Here is an 18,521-nt window from a genome sequence, read left to right on the forward strand (position 1 = left end):
GCGTTCGTTCCTGTTACCCAGTGTTCGTTCCTGTTACCCAGTGTTCGTTCCTGTTATCCAGTGTTCTTTCCTGTTATCCAGTGTTCATTCCTGTTACCCAGTGTTCATTCCTGTTATCCAGTGTTCATTCCTGTTATCCAGTGTTCTTTCCTGTTATCCAGTGTTCATTCCTGTTACCCAGTGTTCATTCTTGTTACCAAGTATTCATTCCTGTTACCCAGTTTTCGTTCCTGTTACCCATCGTTCGATCCTGTTACCCATCGTTTGTTTCTTTTATCCAGTGTTCATTCCTGTTACCCAGTGTTCGTTCTTGTCACCCAGCGTTCGTTCCTGTCACCCTGCGTTCGTTCCTGTTACTCAGTGTTTGTTCCTGTCACCCAGCGTTTGTTCCTGTCACCCAGCGTTTGTTCCTGTCACCCAGCGTTTGTTCCTGTCACCCAGCGTTCATTCCTGTTACCCAGCGTTCGTTCCTGTTACCCAGTGTTCGTTCCTGTTACCCAGTGTTCGTTCCTGTTGCCCAGTGTTTCTTCCTGTTACCCAGTGTACATTCCTGTTACCCAGTGTTAGCCCAGTGTACATTCCTGTTACCCAGTGTTCGTTCCTGTCACCCAGTGTTCATTCCTGTCACTCAGCGTTCGTTCCTGTCACCCAGTGTTCGTTCCTGTCACCCAGTGTTCGTTCCTGTCACCCAGCTTTCGTTCCTGTCACCCAGCGTTCGTTCCTGTCACCCTGCGTTCGTTCCTGTCACCCAGCGTTCGTTCCTGTCACCCAGTGTTCGTTCCTGTCACCCAGCGTTCGTTCCTGTCACCCTGCGTTCGTTCCTGTCACCCAGCGTTTGTTCCTGTCACCCAGCGTTTGTTCCTGTCACCCAGCGTTCGTTCCTGTTCCCCAGCGTTCATTCCTGTTACCCAGCGTTCGTTCCTGTTACCCAGCGTTCGTTCCTGTTACCCAGTGTTTGTTCCTGTTCCCCAGCGTTCATTCCTGTTACCCAGCATTCGTTCCTGTTACCCAGCGTTCGTTCCTGTTACCCAGCGTTCGTTCCTGTTACCCAGTGTTCGTTCCTGTTACCCAGCGTTCGTTCCTGTGACCCAGCGTTCGTTCCTGTTACCCAGTGTTCATTCCTGTTCCCCAGTGTTCATTCATGTTACCCAGTGTTTGTCCCTGTTACCAAGAGTTTGTCCCTGTTACCCAGTGTTCCTTTCTGTTACCCAGTGTTCATTCTTGTTACCAAGTATTCATTCCTGTTACCCAGTGTTCGTTCCTGTTACCCATAGTTCGTTCCTGTTACCCATCGTTTGTTTCTTTTATCAAGTGTTCATTCCTGTTACCCAGTGTTCATTCTTGTTACTAAGTGTTCGTTCCTGTTACACATCGTTCGTTCCTGTTATCCAGTGTTCGTCCCTGTTACCCAGCGTTCGTTCGTGTCACCCAGCGTTCGTTCGTGTCACCCAGCGTTCGTTCGTGTCACCCAGCGTTCGTTCCTGTCACCCATCGTTCGTTCGTGTAACCCAGCGTTCGTTCGTGTCACCCAGCGTTCGTTCCTGTTCCCCAGTGTTCCTTCGTGTCACCCAGCGTTCGTTCCTGTTCCCCAGTGTTCGTTCCTGTCACTCAGCATTCGTTCCTGTCACCCAGCGTTCATTCCTGTCACTCAGCGTTCGTTCCTGTCACCCAGCGTTCATTCCTGTCACTCAGCGTTCGTTCCTGTCACCCAGTGTTCATTCCTGTCACTCAGCGTTCGTTCCTGTCACCCAGTGTTCGTTCCTGTCACCCAGTGTTTGTTCCTGTCACCCAGTGTTCGTTCCTGTCACCCAGTGTTCGTTCCTGTCACCCAGTGTTCGTTCCTGTCACCCAGCGTTCGTTCCTGTCACCCAGCGTTCGTTCCTGTCACCCAGCGTTCGTTCCTGTTCCCCAGCGTTCGTTCCTGTTACCCAGCGTTCGTTCCTGTTACCCAGTGTTCGTTCCTGTCACCCAGTGTTTGTTCCTGTTCCCCAGCGTTCATTCCGTTTCCCCAGCGTTCGTTCCTGTTACCCAGTGTTTGTTCCTGTTCCCCAGCGTTCATTCCTGTTACCCAGCGTTCGTTCCTGTTACCCAGTGTTCGTTCCTGTCACCCAGTGTTTGTTCCTGTTCCCCAGCGTTCATTCCGTTTCCCCAGCGTTCGTTCCTGTTACCCAGTGTTTGTTCCTGTTCCCCAGCGTTCATTCCGTTTCCCCAGTGTTCGTTCCTGTCACCCAGTGTTTGTTCCTGTTCCCCAGCGTTCATTCCGTTTCCCCAGCGTTCGTTCCTGTCACCCAGTGTTTGTTCCTGTTCCCCAGCGTTCATTCCTGTTCCCCAGCGTTCATTCCTGTTCCCCAGTGTTCATTCCTGTTACCCAGCGTTCATTCCTGTTACCCAGTGTTCATTCCTGTTACCCAGCGTTCGTTCCTGTCACCCAGTGTTCGTTCCTGTCACCCAGCGTTCGTTCCTGTTCCCCAGTGTTCATTCCTGTCACCCAGCGTTCGTTCCTGTTCCCCAGTGTTCGTTCCTGTTACCCAGCGTTCGTTCCTGTTCCCCAGTGTTCGTTCCTGTCACCCAGTTTTCGTTCCTGTCACCCAGTGTTCGTTCCTGTCACCCAGTGTTTGTTCCTGTCACCCAGTGTTTGTTCCTGTCACCCAGCGTTCGTTCCTGTCACCCAGCGTTCATTCCTGCGTTCGTTCCTGTTACCCTGCGTTCGTTCCTGTTACCCTGCGTTCGTTCCTGTTACTCAGTGTTTGTTCCTGTTACCCAGTGTTTGTTCCTGTCACCCAGCGTTCATTCCTGTTACCCAGTGTTTGTTCCTGTCACCCAGTGTTTGTTCCTGTCACCCAGCGTTCGTTCCTGTCACCCAGCGTTCATTCCTGCGTTCGTTCCTGTTACCCTGCGTTCGTTCCTGTTACCCTGCGTTCGTTCCTGTTACTCAGTGTTTGTTCCTGTTACCCAGTGTTTGTTCCTGTCACCCAGCGTTCATTCCTGTTACCCAGTGTTTGTTCCTGTCACCCAGCGTTCATTCCTGTCACCCAGTGTTTGTTCCTGTCACCCAGCGGTCGTTCCTGTCACCCAGCGTTCGTTCCTGTCACCCAGCGTTCGTTCCTGTTACTCAGTGTTTGTTCCTGTCACCCAGTGTTCATTCGTGTTACCCAGTGTTCATTCCTGTTACCCAGTGTTTTTTCCTGTCACCCAGCGTTCATTCCTGTTACCCAGTGTTTGTTCCTGTCACCCAGCGTTCATTCCTGTCACCCAGCGTTTGTTCCTGTTACCCAGCGTTCGTTCCTGTTACCCACCGTTCGTTCCTGTTACCCAGTGTTTGTTCCTGTCACCCAGCGTTCATTCCTGTCACCCAGCGTTCATTCCTGTCACCCAGCGTTTGTTCCTGTTACCCTGCGTTCGTTCCTGTTACTCAGTGTTTGTTCCTGTTACCCAGCGTTCGTTCCTGTTACCCAGCGTTCATTCCTGTCACCCAGCGTTCATTCCTGTTACCACGTTACCAAAAAATAAAGTTAAACCACTGGTTCATCATTTATCCAATTTTTTTTATAAATTACATTATAAAAAAATTAGGATTACTTTAGGATTGTGTCGTCTTTAAAATGAACAAAATTGCTTTGCTTTTTTTAATGAAATACAACATGCTTTTAAATGGCACATGAGTTTTGGTAACAGGACTGAGAAAACATGCATCCATCTTCTGCTTAGAAACCTTGAATTAATTTAAATAAATTCATCTGAGATTGACCATTACACATGTTGTATAGTTAAATATGTGTAGATTCAGTGTTGGAAAAAGATAAATAATAAAGTTTAATTCTGAAGAGTTACAACAAGCAAATGGCACCTATTCGGTGGAATGGCCCATATATGTAACCGGTCATATACGATTGATTAAATTGTGTTATTACAAATAAAACTATTATTATAATACAGTAAAAATTAGCCTGGCTAACGTCAGACCACGTCTCATTGACATTGAGACGTGGTCCGGGAACCACATGTTCATTTTCTCGTATTTGAGGCGTGGTTTACGAATGCCCAGAGCCATTTATTGGGTGCTACGAATGTCTATCAAATGCGCCTGTGCGTAGTTCATAGCCAATCGTTTCAATTATACCAGATGACGTATGTAGAGCGACAGAAATTAGACGAGGAAGAAGACGATGGGTCCGAGATTTATTTGCGTTCTAAACTACTTAAAACAATATCTAAGGCTGCATCGAAAGGTAACTTCGCGTCTGCTGCCATGTTGGATCCATAGGTAAACAAACTGCTTCGGTGTGTCGCATAGACGTCGTCATCGTCTTGCTGCTCCCTCCCTGTTCTTTGATTGGTCCCCTCGCTGAGGCGAAAATCTGGTCCATGGTATCCAGACTGCCGAGCAGCGTGAATAAAATCACGCTGTGCAAAGGCAGTATGGGGAAACCCGGGCTAAGTAAAAACAGTCATTTTGTGAAATATTATTACAATTTAATCTAGCCGCTTTATATTTTAATTTATTTAAAATGTAATTTATTCCTTTGATCAATAATTTATTCCTGTTATCAGCATCATTATTCCAGTCTTCAGCGTCACGTGATCCTTCAGAAATCGCTCTAATATGAGGATTTGATGCTCAATTATCAATAGTGCATAAGAGACTCAAAACATTGAAAAATCTATAAAACCATATATAACTATAAAGCTTATATAAATATAGTTTGTTTGTGAGCAATAGTGGGCAATATTTGTAATAAAGATGTAATTCTGCAAAGTCTTTTTGTTCTTGTGTTTCTGCAGCCTCTTCTTCCTCCTCTTCCTCATCCAGACCAGCAGAGCGTAATTACCCAGAGGATCATTATCGCTCTGAACTGCAGGACTCCCAAAACTGGGACTGTGTGTGTCTCTCTCTGTGTGTGTGTGAGAGAGAGTGTGTGTGTGTGTGAGAGAGAGAGAGAGAGAGAGAGTGTTTGTATATGTGTGTGTGTGTGTGTGTATCTCTCTGTGTGTGTGTCTGTCTCTCTGTGTGTGTGTGTGTGTGTGTGACCGTTAGAAACCGTTGGAGGGTGTAATATTGACGGGGAGGAGTCAGAAGCTGTGATTTGTAGGTCCTTTGATGGATGATTCCTGTATGTGAATGAGGGAGGACGCGTGTGGGAGATTGTAAGAGTCTGTCTTTTTTTTCCAGAGCTCTACCCTGGAGGAAAGAAAGAGAGAGAGAGAGGGGGAACCACTGAAGAAAGACAACCGCGGCACAAAGACCAGACAGAAAACAGCCCGGAGAGAAGAAAATAACAAGTGATCTTGTTCCTGAGGGATCTGCGGTCTGTTATCTCCACTTACGTTTCTTTCCTCTTGAGTGTTTTAAGAGCTGATGCTTGTCCTGTAGTTTATGTTTGGGCATTTACAGCTCCAGTAGAGGTTCAGACCCGCGTCTTTGGGCTTTGGTTTGGAGATGCCGGTCAGGACTGGCAGTCTGAGCGCTGAACTGATGGTTCCCGGCTGTGGTTTGTGTGTTTGGGGTTTGTTGAGCGCCCTTCTTCTCGCGGGTCACTCGGGAGCGTGTCCTCCTCACTGTTCCTGCACGGGCACCACTGTGGACTGCCATGGACTCGCATTCAGAAACGTGCCACGAAATATACCAAAGAGCACAGAAAGACTGTGAGTATTATGGCAGTGGGACGTCTGTGCTGGTTGTGCCTGTGTCATTGTACGTCACTAATGCATGTGCATGTTTATGAGTTCATAAATCGTGTAGGATGGCACTGATCATCATTTAAAAAAAATGTGCTGATTCATAACTTGAATCAGTAAAGCACATCTAGTGTTATTTTAGGTCTAAGATACTCCAAAAGTTGCACCTGACAACTCAAGGAAAGTTTTGGGTTCAAAACTAGTTAAGCTATGTGGAAAATACTAATTTCAAACTTGCAGCTCAGTTTGTAGAAACTGTAATTAGAGACGTACAATATTGATTATCAGCTGTATTCATTTTTTATTTTTTATTATTGGTATTAGTGGATAATTATAGTATATTATATTTAGGTTATAGTATCTTGTTTTGTCACATAACTCTCCTTATAGTTAACTTTATAAACACAATAATAATTTAATAACATAGTTAAATGTAATCTTTAGCAAATCTTAAAATTAATATCCATCTTTCATACCGTGATGCTTAAATTCACTTGTAGTTATTGATATAATTTTTATATATATATTTATATATTATTTTTATATATATTTTTATTATTATTTAATATCAATGTTTAATATCAGATATCAGCAATAACCAATTTTTAGTTAATGTTAACAAACTAAAACCATTAAAATAGTTTCCAGAAATTCAAATAAAGATTAAATAAAGGAAAATACTTTTAAATAAATAAATAAATTAGAAAATACATCTAATATATTTATTAGATGAAAAACATAAACTTGAAAAACTTAAAAATTTCACTTTTTTTCAAATAAAGCTAAATAGATTTTTTTTTTTTTTTAATGACAAAAGCACATACAATTGAAGCTTTAAAATGAAAACTGAAACTGAGCTTATATAACAATACTAACAAATGTAGTTACGGGACTTGAGGATTATACATGTGAACATGATAAAAATCACTGCTAACCTTGTCTGTGCAAAATTAATCTAATCTTTCAACTCCTGTCATGACCATGTGATAAAGATAAACTCAGTAAGATTTGCATGATGTGCTTAGGAAGTCCAGAAATGCACTGTTTACAATGAGGAAAATCCATTTACTGGAATTATGTCAGTAACAACAGAAAAACTGGATTTGTTTACAGTATCAGCCCTTAAATTATGCACCGGCTCGGTATATGAGCATGTTTGTGTGTCTCAGAGGTTAGAGTATCTCGTGTCAGAGTGTGTCCATCAAAACATGTCAAATGTAACTGATACTACAGGACATAATGTCCATTGATTTAGAGAATGTAGTTCCGGTTATCGTCTTCCTCAATCGTGCTTTCAGATCATATTGAGATGTATCAAATGTTTACTTGCTGAGATTGTTGTGTTATGCAGCATATGCTTCATATTGCAAATCTTACACTTAAAGGCAAAAAAGATTTCATTCCAAACCAGTTTGACTTTCTTTCTTCTGCGCAACATAAAAGAAGATATTTGAAGAATCTCTCAGCTGTTTCTGTGAATACAATGGAAGTCAATGGGGTCCAAAAATGTCACGCTCCAAAAAGTGAACCATAGAACTTTAATCCAAGTCTTCTGATTCACTTTGTATGATGAATACAGCAAACTTAAGTGGTTATTAATTCACAAATCGTATCAAAACATTGATGAACTCTCATATTCAGAGCCCCAAATCAAATATGGCAGCACGTGAGTAACATCAAACCCCATTGGTACTGATGTAATGGCATTAAGTCACATGACATGCAGGATTACCTTTACGCGTCCTTTATGGAGCTTCAAAATTTTGGGTCCCAACTTATAACACAGACAAAAATAACAACCATTCCACAGAAAAAAGAAAACCAAACAGGTATTGACAATCACCCAACTTAAAGTTTTCTAAAGTTATAAAATAACTTTGTTAAATGCTGCATTTGGACATTTGGTCTCTAAGGTGAACCCAAGAAACCAATTCCTTTTCAGGAAAGAATCATTCTGGGGTGTGTTTCCCGTACAACGACATAACTCACTGCTTCACTACCATAGTCCAGTATTATGCATCGTTGAAGAAACCAACCAGCTAGTCACGACTGTTTCCCGAAACCATATTGCTGCAAAGTGGTCGTTCAACCACGTTGGTTTATGACGTCACTCAGGTGTTGGAGTAATAACTCCTTTTAATGAAACTGTTTGAGATCGAATTAATGCTAGATGTTTTGCTATAAATTACAGACATGGCATCTGAGGGCTATTTCTCTTTTTTCTCAGTTATTTTGCTTTATTATAGGCTCGTTCTTACACACTAGAGCACGTTCACACATGCAGACTCTTCAAAAACGATGCTTTAAATCTCTTGACAATTAAAAGACCTAAATGACATTTGTATGTATTCTAAATAAAAGATACAGATTGTTCTGAATGTCAGCTTGCTTATTTTGCTCAAGATAAGGATTTATTGAGTCCACATGTCATGAAAACAAGAAACTCTGCTTCTAACCACCGGTCGAGAGCTGTCGTTCCAACCACACAACTTTGCGATGCTGTTTGCGAATGTTCGTTGGTTTCGGGAAACACCGACTCGTTGAACTATGCTGATAACGGCGGAACTTGCGAACATAGTTGGCTAACGATGCTTTTGGGAAACACACCCTACCCTAGGCTGTGAATTAGAATCTGATTCATTAAAAAGATCTGAATCAGTAGAACAATTCGTACAATGGACATTGCTACTTCTAAGCATAAAGTTGAGGCCACATTTGGTAAATTTCATAAAAATTCAACGGGGCTAATCTGCGCGGGCAACTTGAACCCGTTGTGAAGTCCGCATGGGGGAATCTTTCGCCCTCATGGGAAACTCCAGATCGCTGGGTTTGACTGGGTTTTACCCGTGAAAATTTGCTAAACACAGTAAATGTGACTGCACCTTAACACTTCCTCAACTGGAAGGATGTTTCAAGACCAACAAACAATTCAGGAACATGCTGCAATGAACAATGAAAATGCATTTAGATAAGGTTCAATGTGTTCAATCCTGTTGAACAATTAGCAGTGAAAGCAATATTGATAAAAGCCAGCAGCTCTATAGTGAGGAGGACATTCCCTAGGCGATGTGTAGCAAAGAGAGTCATTTATCAAGGAGACTGCACTAGCCAAATAATATCCCCCATGGTCCCCTGAGCTTTGCCCCTGCAGTGGTAAAGAATGGAGCGGAGGCGCTGTTATTTGAGTTGACTGGAGGGATGGGGAGGGGGTCGTGAAGGAGGGCAAAAGCTTGCTGAGGGTAGCAGCGCTCAACATGATATCACTGGCCAATAATAGAGTTCAGAATGGACAGGATATCTGTGTTCAAGCTGTTTTTGCCTTTCAAATTAAATGAATTGAAATTAAATGTAAACTGACTGATTAGATCATCTAGGTAATGGGATCTTATATCTCAAATGTTATGTAGAAGAGATCAGTGTAAGCCTAGCTGTTCATAGCAGATCGAAGCAGAAGTGATCGTTGGGGGCCGAACTCTGAAGCTTGCGTAGTTACATATGCCAGAATGGGTAACAGGGTTGAAAATGTAACCTAAATAAACCTGTCACTTAGTAGATCTGAGTTAAAATAGAGTCAACTTAAATAAATAAATATACTTATATAAAATAAGAGGTTGAATCTGAAGTATGGCTGATTGTTAGGGGTCGACCTCTGAAGGTGCGTAGTTACATATGCCGGAATGGGTAACAGGGTTGAAAATGTAACCTAAATAAATCTGTTACTAAATGGATCTTTGCTAGTTTGGGACCAATGTTGATTTCTAGAGAAACAAAGTCCACTAAATTAAATACATTGTATATGTAAACTTGGCTGTTCATAAGATGTTGAATCCGAAATATGGCTAATTTTTTCGGGGCCGAACTCTGAAGCTTACGTAGTTACATATGCCAGAATGGGTAACAGGGTTGAAAATGTAACCTAAATTAAACTGTCACTTAGTAGATCTTAGTTAAAATAAAGTCAACTTAAATAAATAAATATACTTATATAAAATAAGAGGTTGAATCTGAAGTATGGCTGATTGTTAGGGGCCGAACTCTGAAGCTTGCGTAGTTACATATGCCGGAATGGGTAACAGGGTTGAAAATGTAACCTAAATAAAACTGTCACTTAGTAGATCTGAGTTAAAATAAAGTCAACTTAAATAAATAAATATACTTATATAAAATAAGAGGTTGAATCTGAAGTATGGCTGATTGTTAGGGGCCGAACTCTGAAGCTTGCGTAGTTACATATGCCGGAATGGGTAACAGGGTTGAAAATGTAACCTAAATAAAACTGTCACTTAGTAGATCTGAGTTAAAATAAAGTCCAATAAATTGAAGTATGGCTCATTGTTAGGGACCAAAATATGAAGGTGCGTAACAGGCTTTCAAGTTACAGGGTTGAAGATTTAGCCTTAATTAATATATTGCTTATGTAGGGGCACCGCTAGGGTTTCTGGGCCCCTGGACAGGTTATTGTCTTGGGTTCTGCTCAAAATCGGGCTCCAGAGGAACGCTGAAATCTCTATGCCCCCTTTCTGACCAGGGCCCTTAGAATCGTCCCAACCTTCCCCCTTTTACAGCGTCCCTGTGTTTATGTATATGCCAGAATGGGTAACAGGGTTGAAAATGTAACCTGAATTATTCTGTCACTTAGTAGAGCTTAGCTAGTTTGGGATCAGATGTTGGTTTATACAAAAACAATGTCCATTAAATGAAATTAAATGCATGTTTCAGTTTAAACTTAGCTGTTCATAAGAGGTCAAATCCGAAGTATGCCTGATTGTTAGCGGCCGAACTCTGAAGGTGCGTAACAGGGTTTCAAGTAACAGGGTTGAAGATTTAGCCTTAATTAATATAATGTTTCAATGATCTTAACTAGTTTGTTGCTGGATTTTGGTGTCTACAAAAACAAAGTCCAATACAATATTTGTTTATTTGTCATCATTCATTGGTCTGAAAACTTGAACTTGATGCAGTCAACACTACAATTTGTGTAAAAATTGAGAAAATGCAATGAGTTCATGTACTTGTCTTCTTGCCATGATATAAAAATGATGTAATTTCAAAAGTGTCACAATTATTATAAATCTTTCATCTCCATTTTTCTACTAAATAGTTCAATGCCTGTGTTCTCCACCAGAATTCAGATTGACCAGATTTTCTGCCATTGTCAATTTAAAAATAAAAATAATAAATGCGACAAATGACCATAAAAGTTACTAATCAGGATTTTAATAATCAAAACTGTTTTTGTTTAACACGCCAACAAATTTGACTTTGAAGACCCCAACGGTAGTCATTAGCCCTGGTGGATAAAATTAGATCTACTCAGCCTTTAAACTTGTAAAACTGTTAATTGTTCTAATGGTTTACAGTAATATTTCAGATCTGTTTCCCTGAGAATAAAGTCAAATCCATCTCAAAGGTTACTTGTTAATTAAATTCTGAAAAGAAAACAGTTTTTTGGGTCAAACTAATGCTTATTTTCCTAATACATTTTCTCAAGATTACTTAAGCTTCATAATGAACCACTGTAGATGCATGAATTACATGTAGACACTTTATTACCACACAACTGTGCTGGTGGAAATTAACATCTACTGGTTATGTATACATCTGTGACAAGCTATTAGCTTCTTTTTCCAGCACTCAAAGAAAGTGTAGGGATGTATAGCAGATGAAGAGATCAAGCTGCTTTTGTGTCCAATTTTCCACGTTAATGGTCCCAGTGTTGGCCGCAGATGCTGGACTAATTAAAGGATTAAAGGAGTCACCTTATTCACTGCCCTGATTGGTCACACCTGGGCTCTTTTCCACAGTAGTGCCATTACAGCCCGTGTCCCAGGTGACACCAGTGTACATGTGTGTGCAAATGTATATTTCCACTACAAAAGGGGCAGTCTGTCAGCGTTTACCTCTTAACAATGAGCGTAACCCTCCTTTGCATGCACAAATTATAGCCTTTTATGGATTTTATTTCTATTTCTTAAGGTTTATATTTATTCAGGCCTGTGCGCTGGTGTCCGAACAAGAGAGATACATTAATATGGCTGTCAGGGACAAACTATTGAGGTATTAATAATATCTCCTTTTGAAATGCGCAAACTGAATTATAAACAAATCTACATTTATTGTCCACCTCTTTTCACTGCCATTTATGATTTTTGTCCCTCTACCATATCATATTTCTTTTCTGTTCAACCCTCATTGAGTATTAATACATTTATTAATATATATATAGGGTTGTATATTATATATAATCACAGGGTGTAACAGGGTTGAAAAAAATCTAAACTAAGCTAATTTGGGGCCAAATGTTGGCTTGTAGTTTACCAGGAGTTAAGGAAATATTAGTTTGGTCATTTTTAACTTTACACTAAATTTGGTAACAGGGTTGACAAATGCAGTCAACACTACAAATTGTACATTTAGAAACTAACTATTTCCTTGAAAACTACAGCTCATTGGGGCGATTAGTAATTTTAAGGAATGTATTCGTTGTTCGAAAAACAGTAAAAAAAAAGGTCAAGACCGTTATTCAACTAACATTTTAAAAATGCGTTTATAAACGCTTATATAACGAAGAGAAACAAATTATAAAACTTGAACATTTAGACAACTTTCCGAAATAATGTTAAATAACATTAACAAAACTTTCTTAGAACATAAACGTGTTAGCTGGATAGGGCTATAATTTGTATTATACTGTATTAAAATTAATTATACTGTATATGAAGGGTGCACAAAGTTTCCATTCCCTATGAGTGTTGTATGACTTTTAAGCACACTGTAAAGAGATTTCTGCAGCTGATTCATTAACTCGTTGACGGAGGTATTTAAAACGAGTGGTCAAGCTGCCTAGCAACAGAGTATGGACAATTACAATTAATATTTCATTTGTGATTAACAATTTCTCTTTCGTTTTGCTTTTAAAGGGACTTGAACACAAACAACCTCACACATATCGGCAAGGATGACTTCGCTGGCCTTAAGCACCTCCGGATTTTGTGAGCTTTATTTTGTACATCAATCTTATTTCTAATGTATTTTCTAATTTATAGAGGTTTAAATGGACATTTATAAATGCCACAAAACAGAAGGGGAAGCAGACAAATGCAGACAAGAGCATATTTAACATGTAAACAACAATTAACAAGCAAACAGTTTTATTGTATTTTAATTACAGTTTGTATGCTGTTAGTGGATGGAATCTGTGGCCTTTCTTTACTCTCCCACATCCTCCACTATGAACTGAATATTTCTTTTTTAATCTTTTGAACTTTTACTATGCATTACTTTATCAATCTAGGCACCTCATGGACAACCAGATTGTCTCTATTGATAGAGGAGCCTTCAGTGATCTGAAGGAATTGGACAGACTGTGAGTTTAAAGTCACATATTTTCATTCTCTCTATAATACAGTATTCTGTTTCAAAGGCTTTGATATTATAATTATAGCATTTAACCCTCAGGTTATGTTGAAATTGGCTAATATTTGGGCTCCCAGAAACCCCAGTGGTGTATGTGTCAAATTAATCAGTCATTTTTTTAAATTAACCTTCATTATATATATATATATATATATATATATATATAGAGAGAGAGAGAGAGAGAGAGAGAGAGAGAGTAACCAAGTTGAAAAAAATATCTAAACTAAGCTGTTTTTGGCTAATGTTGGCTTCTAGTTTACCATAAATTGTTTTGTTTTTAAATTACTTTACAATATCTTTGGTAACAGGGTTGACAAATACAGTCAACACTACAATTTGTGTTACGAATTAGAAACTGGCTCAAAAGTGTTTTTTTTTCCTTGGTAAGCTACATCATGTTGGGACAATTAGTAAGTAATCTTCAAACTGGGTTTCCTGAATTGTGAGCCGTGTGTCTTTGTGTTTCCCTCAGGCGTCTCAACCGAAACCGTCTCCAGCAACTCCCAGAGCTCCTGTTCCTGAAAAATCCCACTCTCTCCAGACTGTGAGTTACTATTTCCTTATCAGGAATCCATCAGGAAATGCTTGAGATGGAACAAGCATGGAATGGCTAATTTGGCAAGCTTTGTTTGCCTAAATACCTTTTACATGTTAAACAAAGCACCTGGTATAGTGACTTCCCGGACAATCACGTCTTAAAGGGATAGTTCACTTTGGAATTAATTTTTGGTATGTTTTAGCTTACCTCAAGGGCATCCAAGATGTAGGTGTCTTTGTTTCCGCAGTAGTTTCAATTTTGATATTTTTAGGTCAAACCGTTCTTGTCTGTCAGTCATATAATGCAGGTCTATGGTCACCACCTCAAAGAGCATGCACAGAGAAGTCCAAATTAAACGACTCATAAATGTAACTACACATTGATGGCCTAAGACACGAAACGAGCGGTTTGTGTGAGAAAACGAACAGTATTTATATCGTTTTTACTAGTGCTGGGCAACGATTAAAAAATTTAATCGCGATTAATCGCATGATTGCCTTGCGATTAATCGCGATTAATCGCATTGTTACGCGCAAAGTTGAATAATGAATTCTAAAGTAGTGTATTGCGCACTTTTGATTTAAATGTACTGCTACAAAATTGCAATAACATGTGGTTTGCAAAAACTTTAAACAAATAAGGTGCTTTTATACCAGCAGTATTCCCTTTACACAGTATCAATAAAATATTTCTTGTAAATCTCAACTTAAACATTAATGTAATCAAATCAAATATTTAAACAAAGCTATTTGCCACTGCCAGGGCATTACCTTTTATCTAGCTTGTTAAAACGAGTCCACTTTTCTTGTTTTGTTTTTTTTCTGAACAGTTATCTTGTATCAGGGAGCAGCAGAAACAGTCTATGTAGTCAAAGGGTCATGATCACTACTACAGATATAAGTCGACCAACGTTACTTCTCTGATAGCAGCTTAGGTTTGGTCATGGCATGCCATGGTTTCCCACGTAAGATTACATTAAACAGAGGTAAAGCTAAAGCCCAATTTATACTTCTGCGTCGAACTCACGCCGTAGCTGTGTAGCGCGCGTACCCTGACGTGCATCTCTCCAAAAATGTAACGTCAATTCTACGCGTACCGCAAGCGCTGTGATTGCTAGAACCGCTCCCCAGGTTTCACACTTATGGAAATGTGTAATTGCGCGTCAACGCGGACAACGACGCAGATATATAAATGAAAACCAACGCGTAGTCTATAGCGTAGAGGTTTCGGCGTAGGTCCGACGCAGAAGTATAAATCAGCCTAAAGTGAGAGGTGAAGTGGTCGAGCACAGGTGCAGCGACAAGCGGGTGCGTTCCTGTGAAACTGTTGCGGTCATGCTCGCCTCACGCACGCGCCCGCGCGTTGCCGAAGTTGAATTATCTAACTTTTTGTACACGACGCGCAGCACAAATCATTGGAAGAGAGACTGATCCTCGGCTCGCTGTTTGTGAGTTTCCAGAATCTAAATAGTTATCAGGACATCAACAGGAGGGAATTCACATGGCAGAGCATCCCCGTTAAACTAAACGCAGGCCTATCAGGTAAAGTTATGTATAATTTGAATTTTTAGTTAAAAAGGCTACAGCTGCGTAGCGCACAGAAGCCGTTGCCATGGTTACTATAGAGCGCCTGTCATTCACTCGCGGAGCGCTGTCTCCCTTTCTGTTCACCTGAGAGAACCTGCCAAAGCCTCTCCACTGCTTGTTTGGGTGGGTTATTTGCTGGCTGACCAACATCCCACCCCTCCTGTGATCATGGTTTGACTGTAGGCCTATGTGTATTCAGAGCCAGTGAGCAACGGACTTTCAAAATAATAATAATAAATAAAAAAACTGCGTTAACGCGCGATAAAAAAATTGTCGGCATTAATTAATAAATGCGTTAACGCGATAATAACGCGTTAACTTGCCCAGCACTAGTTTTTACCTCTTGTAACCACAGCCACGTCCAAGTGATCTGATGGCGCCGGCGCTTCGGTCTTTTCCGGCAAGCCCCGGAAGTGATATCTTGCGCGTGTACGTCACTCATACAATTATTTTTTTTTTTTTTTTTTTTTTTACGACGGTTTAAACATCCCGGATAAGCGCAAATTAGTACCATTTTAATAAGCCGTCTAACCTACAATCTCTGTTCTGTGTAAACAATGAGTGACGTACACGCGCGAGAGATCACTTCCGGCGCTTGCCGGAAAAGACCGAAGCGCCCGCGCCCTCAGATCACTTGGACGTGGCTGTGTTTACAAGAGGTAAAAACAATATAAATACTGTTCGTTTTCTCACACAAACCGCTCGTTTCGTGTCTTATGCCATCAATGTGTACTTACATTTACGAGTCATTAAATCATGTTTAATTTGGACTTCTCTGTGCTCTTTGAGGTGGTGACCATAGACCTGCATTATATGACTGACAGACAAGAACGGTTTGACCTAAAAATATCAAAATTGAAACTACTGTGGAAACAAAAACACCTACATCTTGGATGCCCTTGAGGTAGCGAAAACATACCAAAAATTAATTTCAAAGTGAACTATCCCTTTAATGAGAGCTTAGGTTAGTTAGCTGTGCTTAGGCGAAGAGTTTTTTTTTTATTACTTTCATTTTTATTGAAGTTTTCTGATAACAACAACAAGAAAAAAGGACAAGAAAAAAGAGAAACATACATTAAACAAAATCAAAGGAGGCCAAGGAGGAGTTACCTAGTACAATTGAAACAAAAATAAGTAGTTGTAAACATCGGAATCACTGATCAATAAACCTTATATTTACAATAGTTCTACCACCTTTTACGCAAGTTTACCAGAAGCCCAATCCGTAGAATCTCACAAAGTTAACACCCAGTATACAGTATTGTATTGGGCAGAAAAGTTATGCAGTTTCCAGGGTCAGAAAATGGGTCCACTTTCTCCATTTTTCTTTAAATGATGATTCTCTTAACCTTATAGTGTAGGTTAATTTTTCCATTATAAAAATGCTTTGAATTAAACTTGTCCATTGCTGTAGATCTGGGATGTTCGATTTGAGCCAAAGTCTAGTGATAGCCTTTCGGGCCGCGGATAATCAAATTTTGGACAAATACAGGTCCTCCTTCCGCACACTTCCTTTGATGTTTCCGAGAAACATAACTTTACATTCCTTTGGGATATTGTACCCCAGCACCTTCTGTAAAGTATTGTTAACGATAGTCCAAAATGGTTGAATTTTCGGACATGTCCAGAAGATATGAGCGTGGTTTGCGTCTGTACTACCACAGTCCCTCCAACAGTCTTGAGGTATCCCAAGTTGTTTGCCCTTCAGATAAGGAGTGATAAAAAACCTCATAAAACACTTCCAATTAAATTCTCTCCACTGTTGGGAATTAGTGGAGGTCTGGAGTAGACAACATGTTTGATACCATTCCTCCTCCGTGAGGACAACCTTTAGTTCACATTCCCATTTTGCTTTTACATAGAATGTAGTGTTTTTCAAGTTCTCCATCAGACTACGATATAGTTTAGACACAATCTTCTTAGTCTTTTGTTGATAAGCACCACACAGGCGAAGAGTTTTTATATTTTAATATAGATACAGTTGGTAAAGTCTTCACTCTCAGGGGCAGTGGGTCAAAAAGACGGTTTACCCAATGTTTTTATGTGCTATGCATTTATTATGCTATTAGCGTATCCCATTGTTAGCTTAGCTAACATGTTAATGTCAAACTCAATTGGAATCAACCCTTGTGAAAAAACTACCCTTTAGTACTTTTAAAAAGAGTACTTGTTACAGATATAATATACTTTAAAAGAATACTCTTGAATGTGATGAGTTCAAACACTTGCAAATTATATGTATCTCTGTATGCAATTTCCTAATTCTATTGTATTTGAAATATAACAATAATCTGGTTAATTCGGCTAGCTTCTACCAATTCATTTGCACCAAAACACTTTGAGATGTAAAATAAAAACTCTTTGTATAGCGACTTCACCTCTCGACACGAGCTTAGGTTAGTTAGCTGTGGTTGGGTGAAGAGTTTCCGTTGTTGAATAAAGATTCAGTTGGAAAAGTCAGAGCCAGTGGGTCAAAAAGGGAAATATGTAGGAATGTGTGGGAGGACAGAAAGAGGCATAATGGGTGTGAACAAATAGTGAGAGACAGCTGTGTTTGCTTGTTATTTGGTTGTTTGTTCATGCCATTTCACACGTTGCCTCATTAGAGAGTTACCATATGGATGTGGCGCGTTCAGTCAATCTGCCCGAGAACACCCCCATCCTCCCACACATGCCTTTAGGGAACGATGTCTACTATTATAAATGAAATTCATAACGTATTTTTCCTTCGGAGACGCTCTGTATGGTAAACCTCAGGAATATTGATTTATGATAATATGGGTCATGATAGAAATAAATTTTTTTGCATTTCTCGTTCCATGTTTGGACATTTTGTGGAGTGCACTAAAACAAAGCAAGATCTAGTTCATTAAAACAAGTAATAGTCTCCTAATACTCAAAGATTCATTACTAATTGGCACCATGCTGGCTTTCTCCACGCACAATTAATTACTACAGTTACTTAAGAGAGGAAATAACAGGGGTGATGGCTAATTATGATTCGTTTCAAATTAATATGTAGATTTTTTCCTCAATCCTGTCACTGAGGGTGGCAAAATTTTAATTTGTGTTAACCGGGTGTGAACTTATCTGAGAGTGTTTATGTTTCGAACCAATGACGATGAAAAGAAAAAACTAATTATTCTTCATGTCATTCCTGTCTCTTCCACCTCAGGAATTGTCTTAATTTGACAGGATACCGTGGCGTGAAGTGCTGCGTTTCAAAACCTAGAGAGCTGCCCATCAAGAGCACTTTATAAGACACTAGAAGTGCACTGAAAAACATTTGGTGTAGAAACAATTTT

The 18,521-nt window shown here is 40.0% G+C and overlaps 1 protein-coding gene across 2 annotated transcripts in view; it reads left to right on the top strand.

The window, feature by feature from the left end:
* The first annotated feature begins 5,014 nt into the window (after window positions 1–5,014).
* The window catches only part of slit1b (slit homolog 1b (Drosophila)), a 54,498-nt gene continuing 40,991 nt past the window's right edge, over window positions 5,015–18,521 (top strand). For both annotated transcript variants that reach the window (XM_056260557.1, XM_056260558.1), the window contains exons 1-4: window positions 5,015–5,643; window positions 12,597–12,668; window positions 12,971–13,042; window positions 13,565–13,636. In XM_056260557.1, the coding sequence (XP_056116532.1) occupies window positions 5,438–5,643; window positions 12,597–12,668; window positions 12,971–13,042; window positions 13,565–13,636 (422 nt within the window). In that variant the 5' untranslated portion in view covers window positions 5,015–5,437. The remainder of the gene's footprint in view (window positions 5,644–12,596; window positions 12,669–12,970; window positions 13,043–13,564; window positions 13,637–18,521) is intronic.

Source organism: Rhinichthys klamathensis, unplaced genomic scaffold (assembly GCF_029890125.1).
Source record: "Rhinichthys klamathensis goyatoka isolate OS25496 unplaced genomic scaffold, OSU_Roscu_1.1 h1tg000009l_1, whole genome shotgun sequence".
Taxonomy (NCBI): Eukaryota; Metazoa; Chordata; class Actinopteri; order Cypriniformes; family Leuciscidae; genus Rhinichthys; species Rhinichthys klamathensis.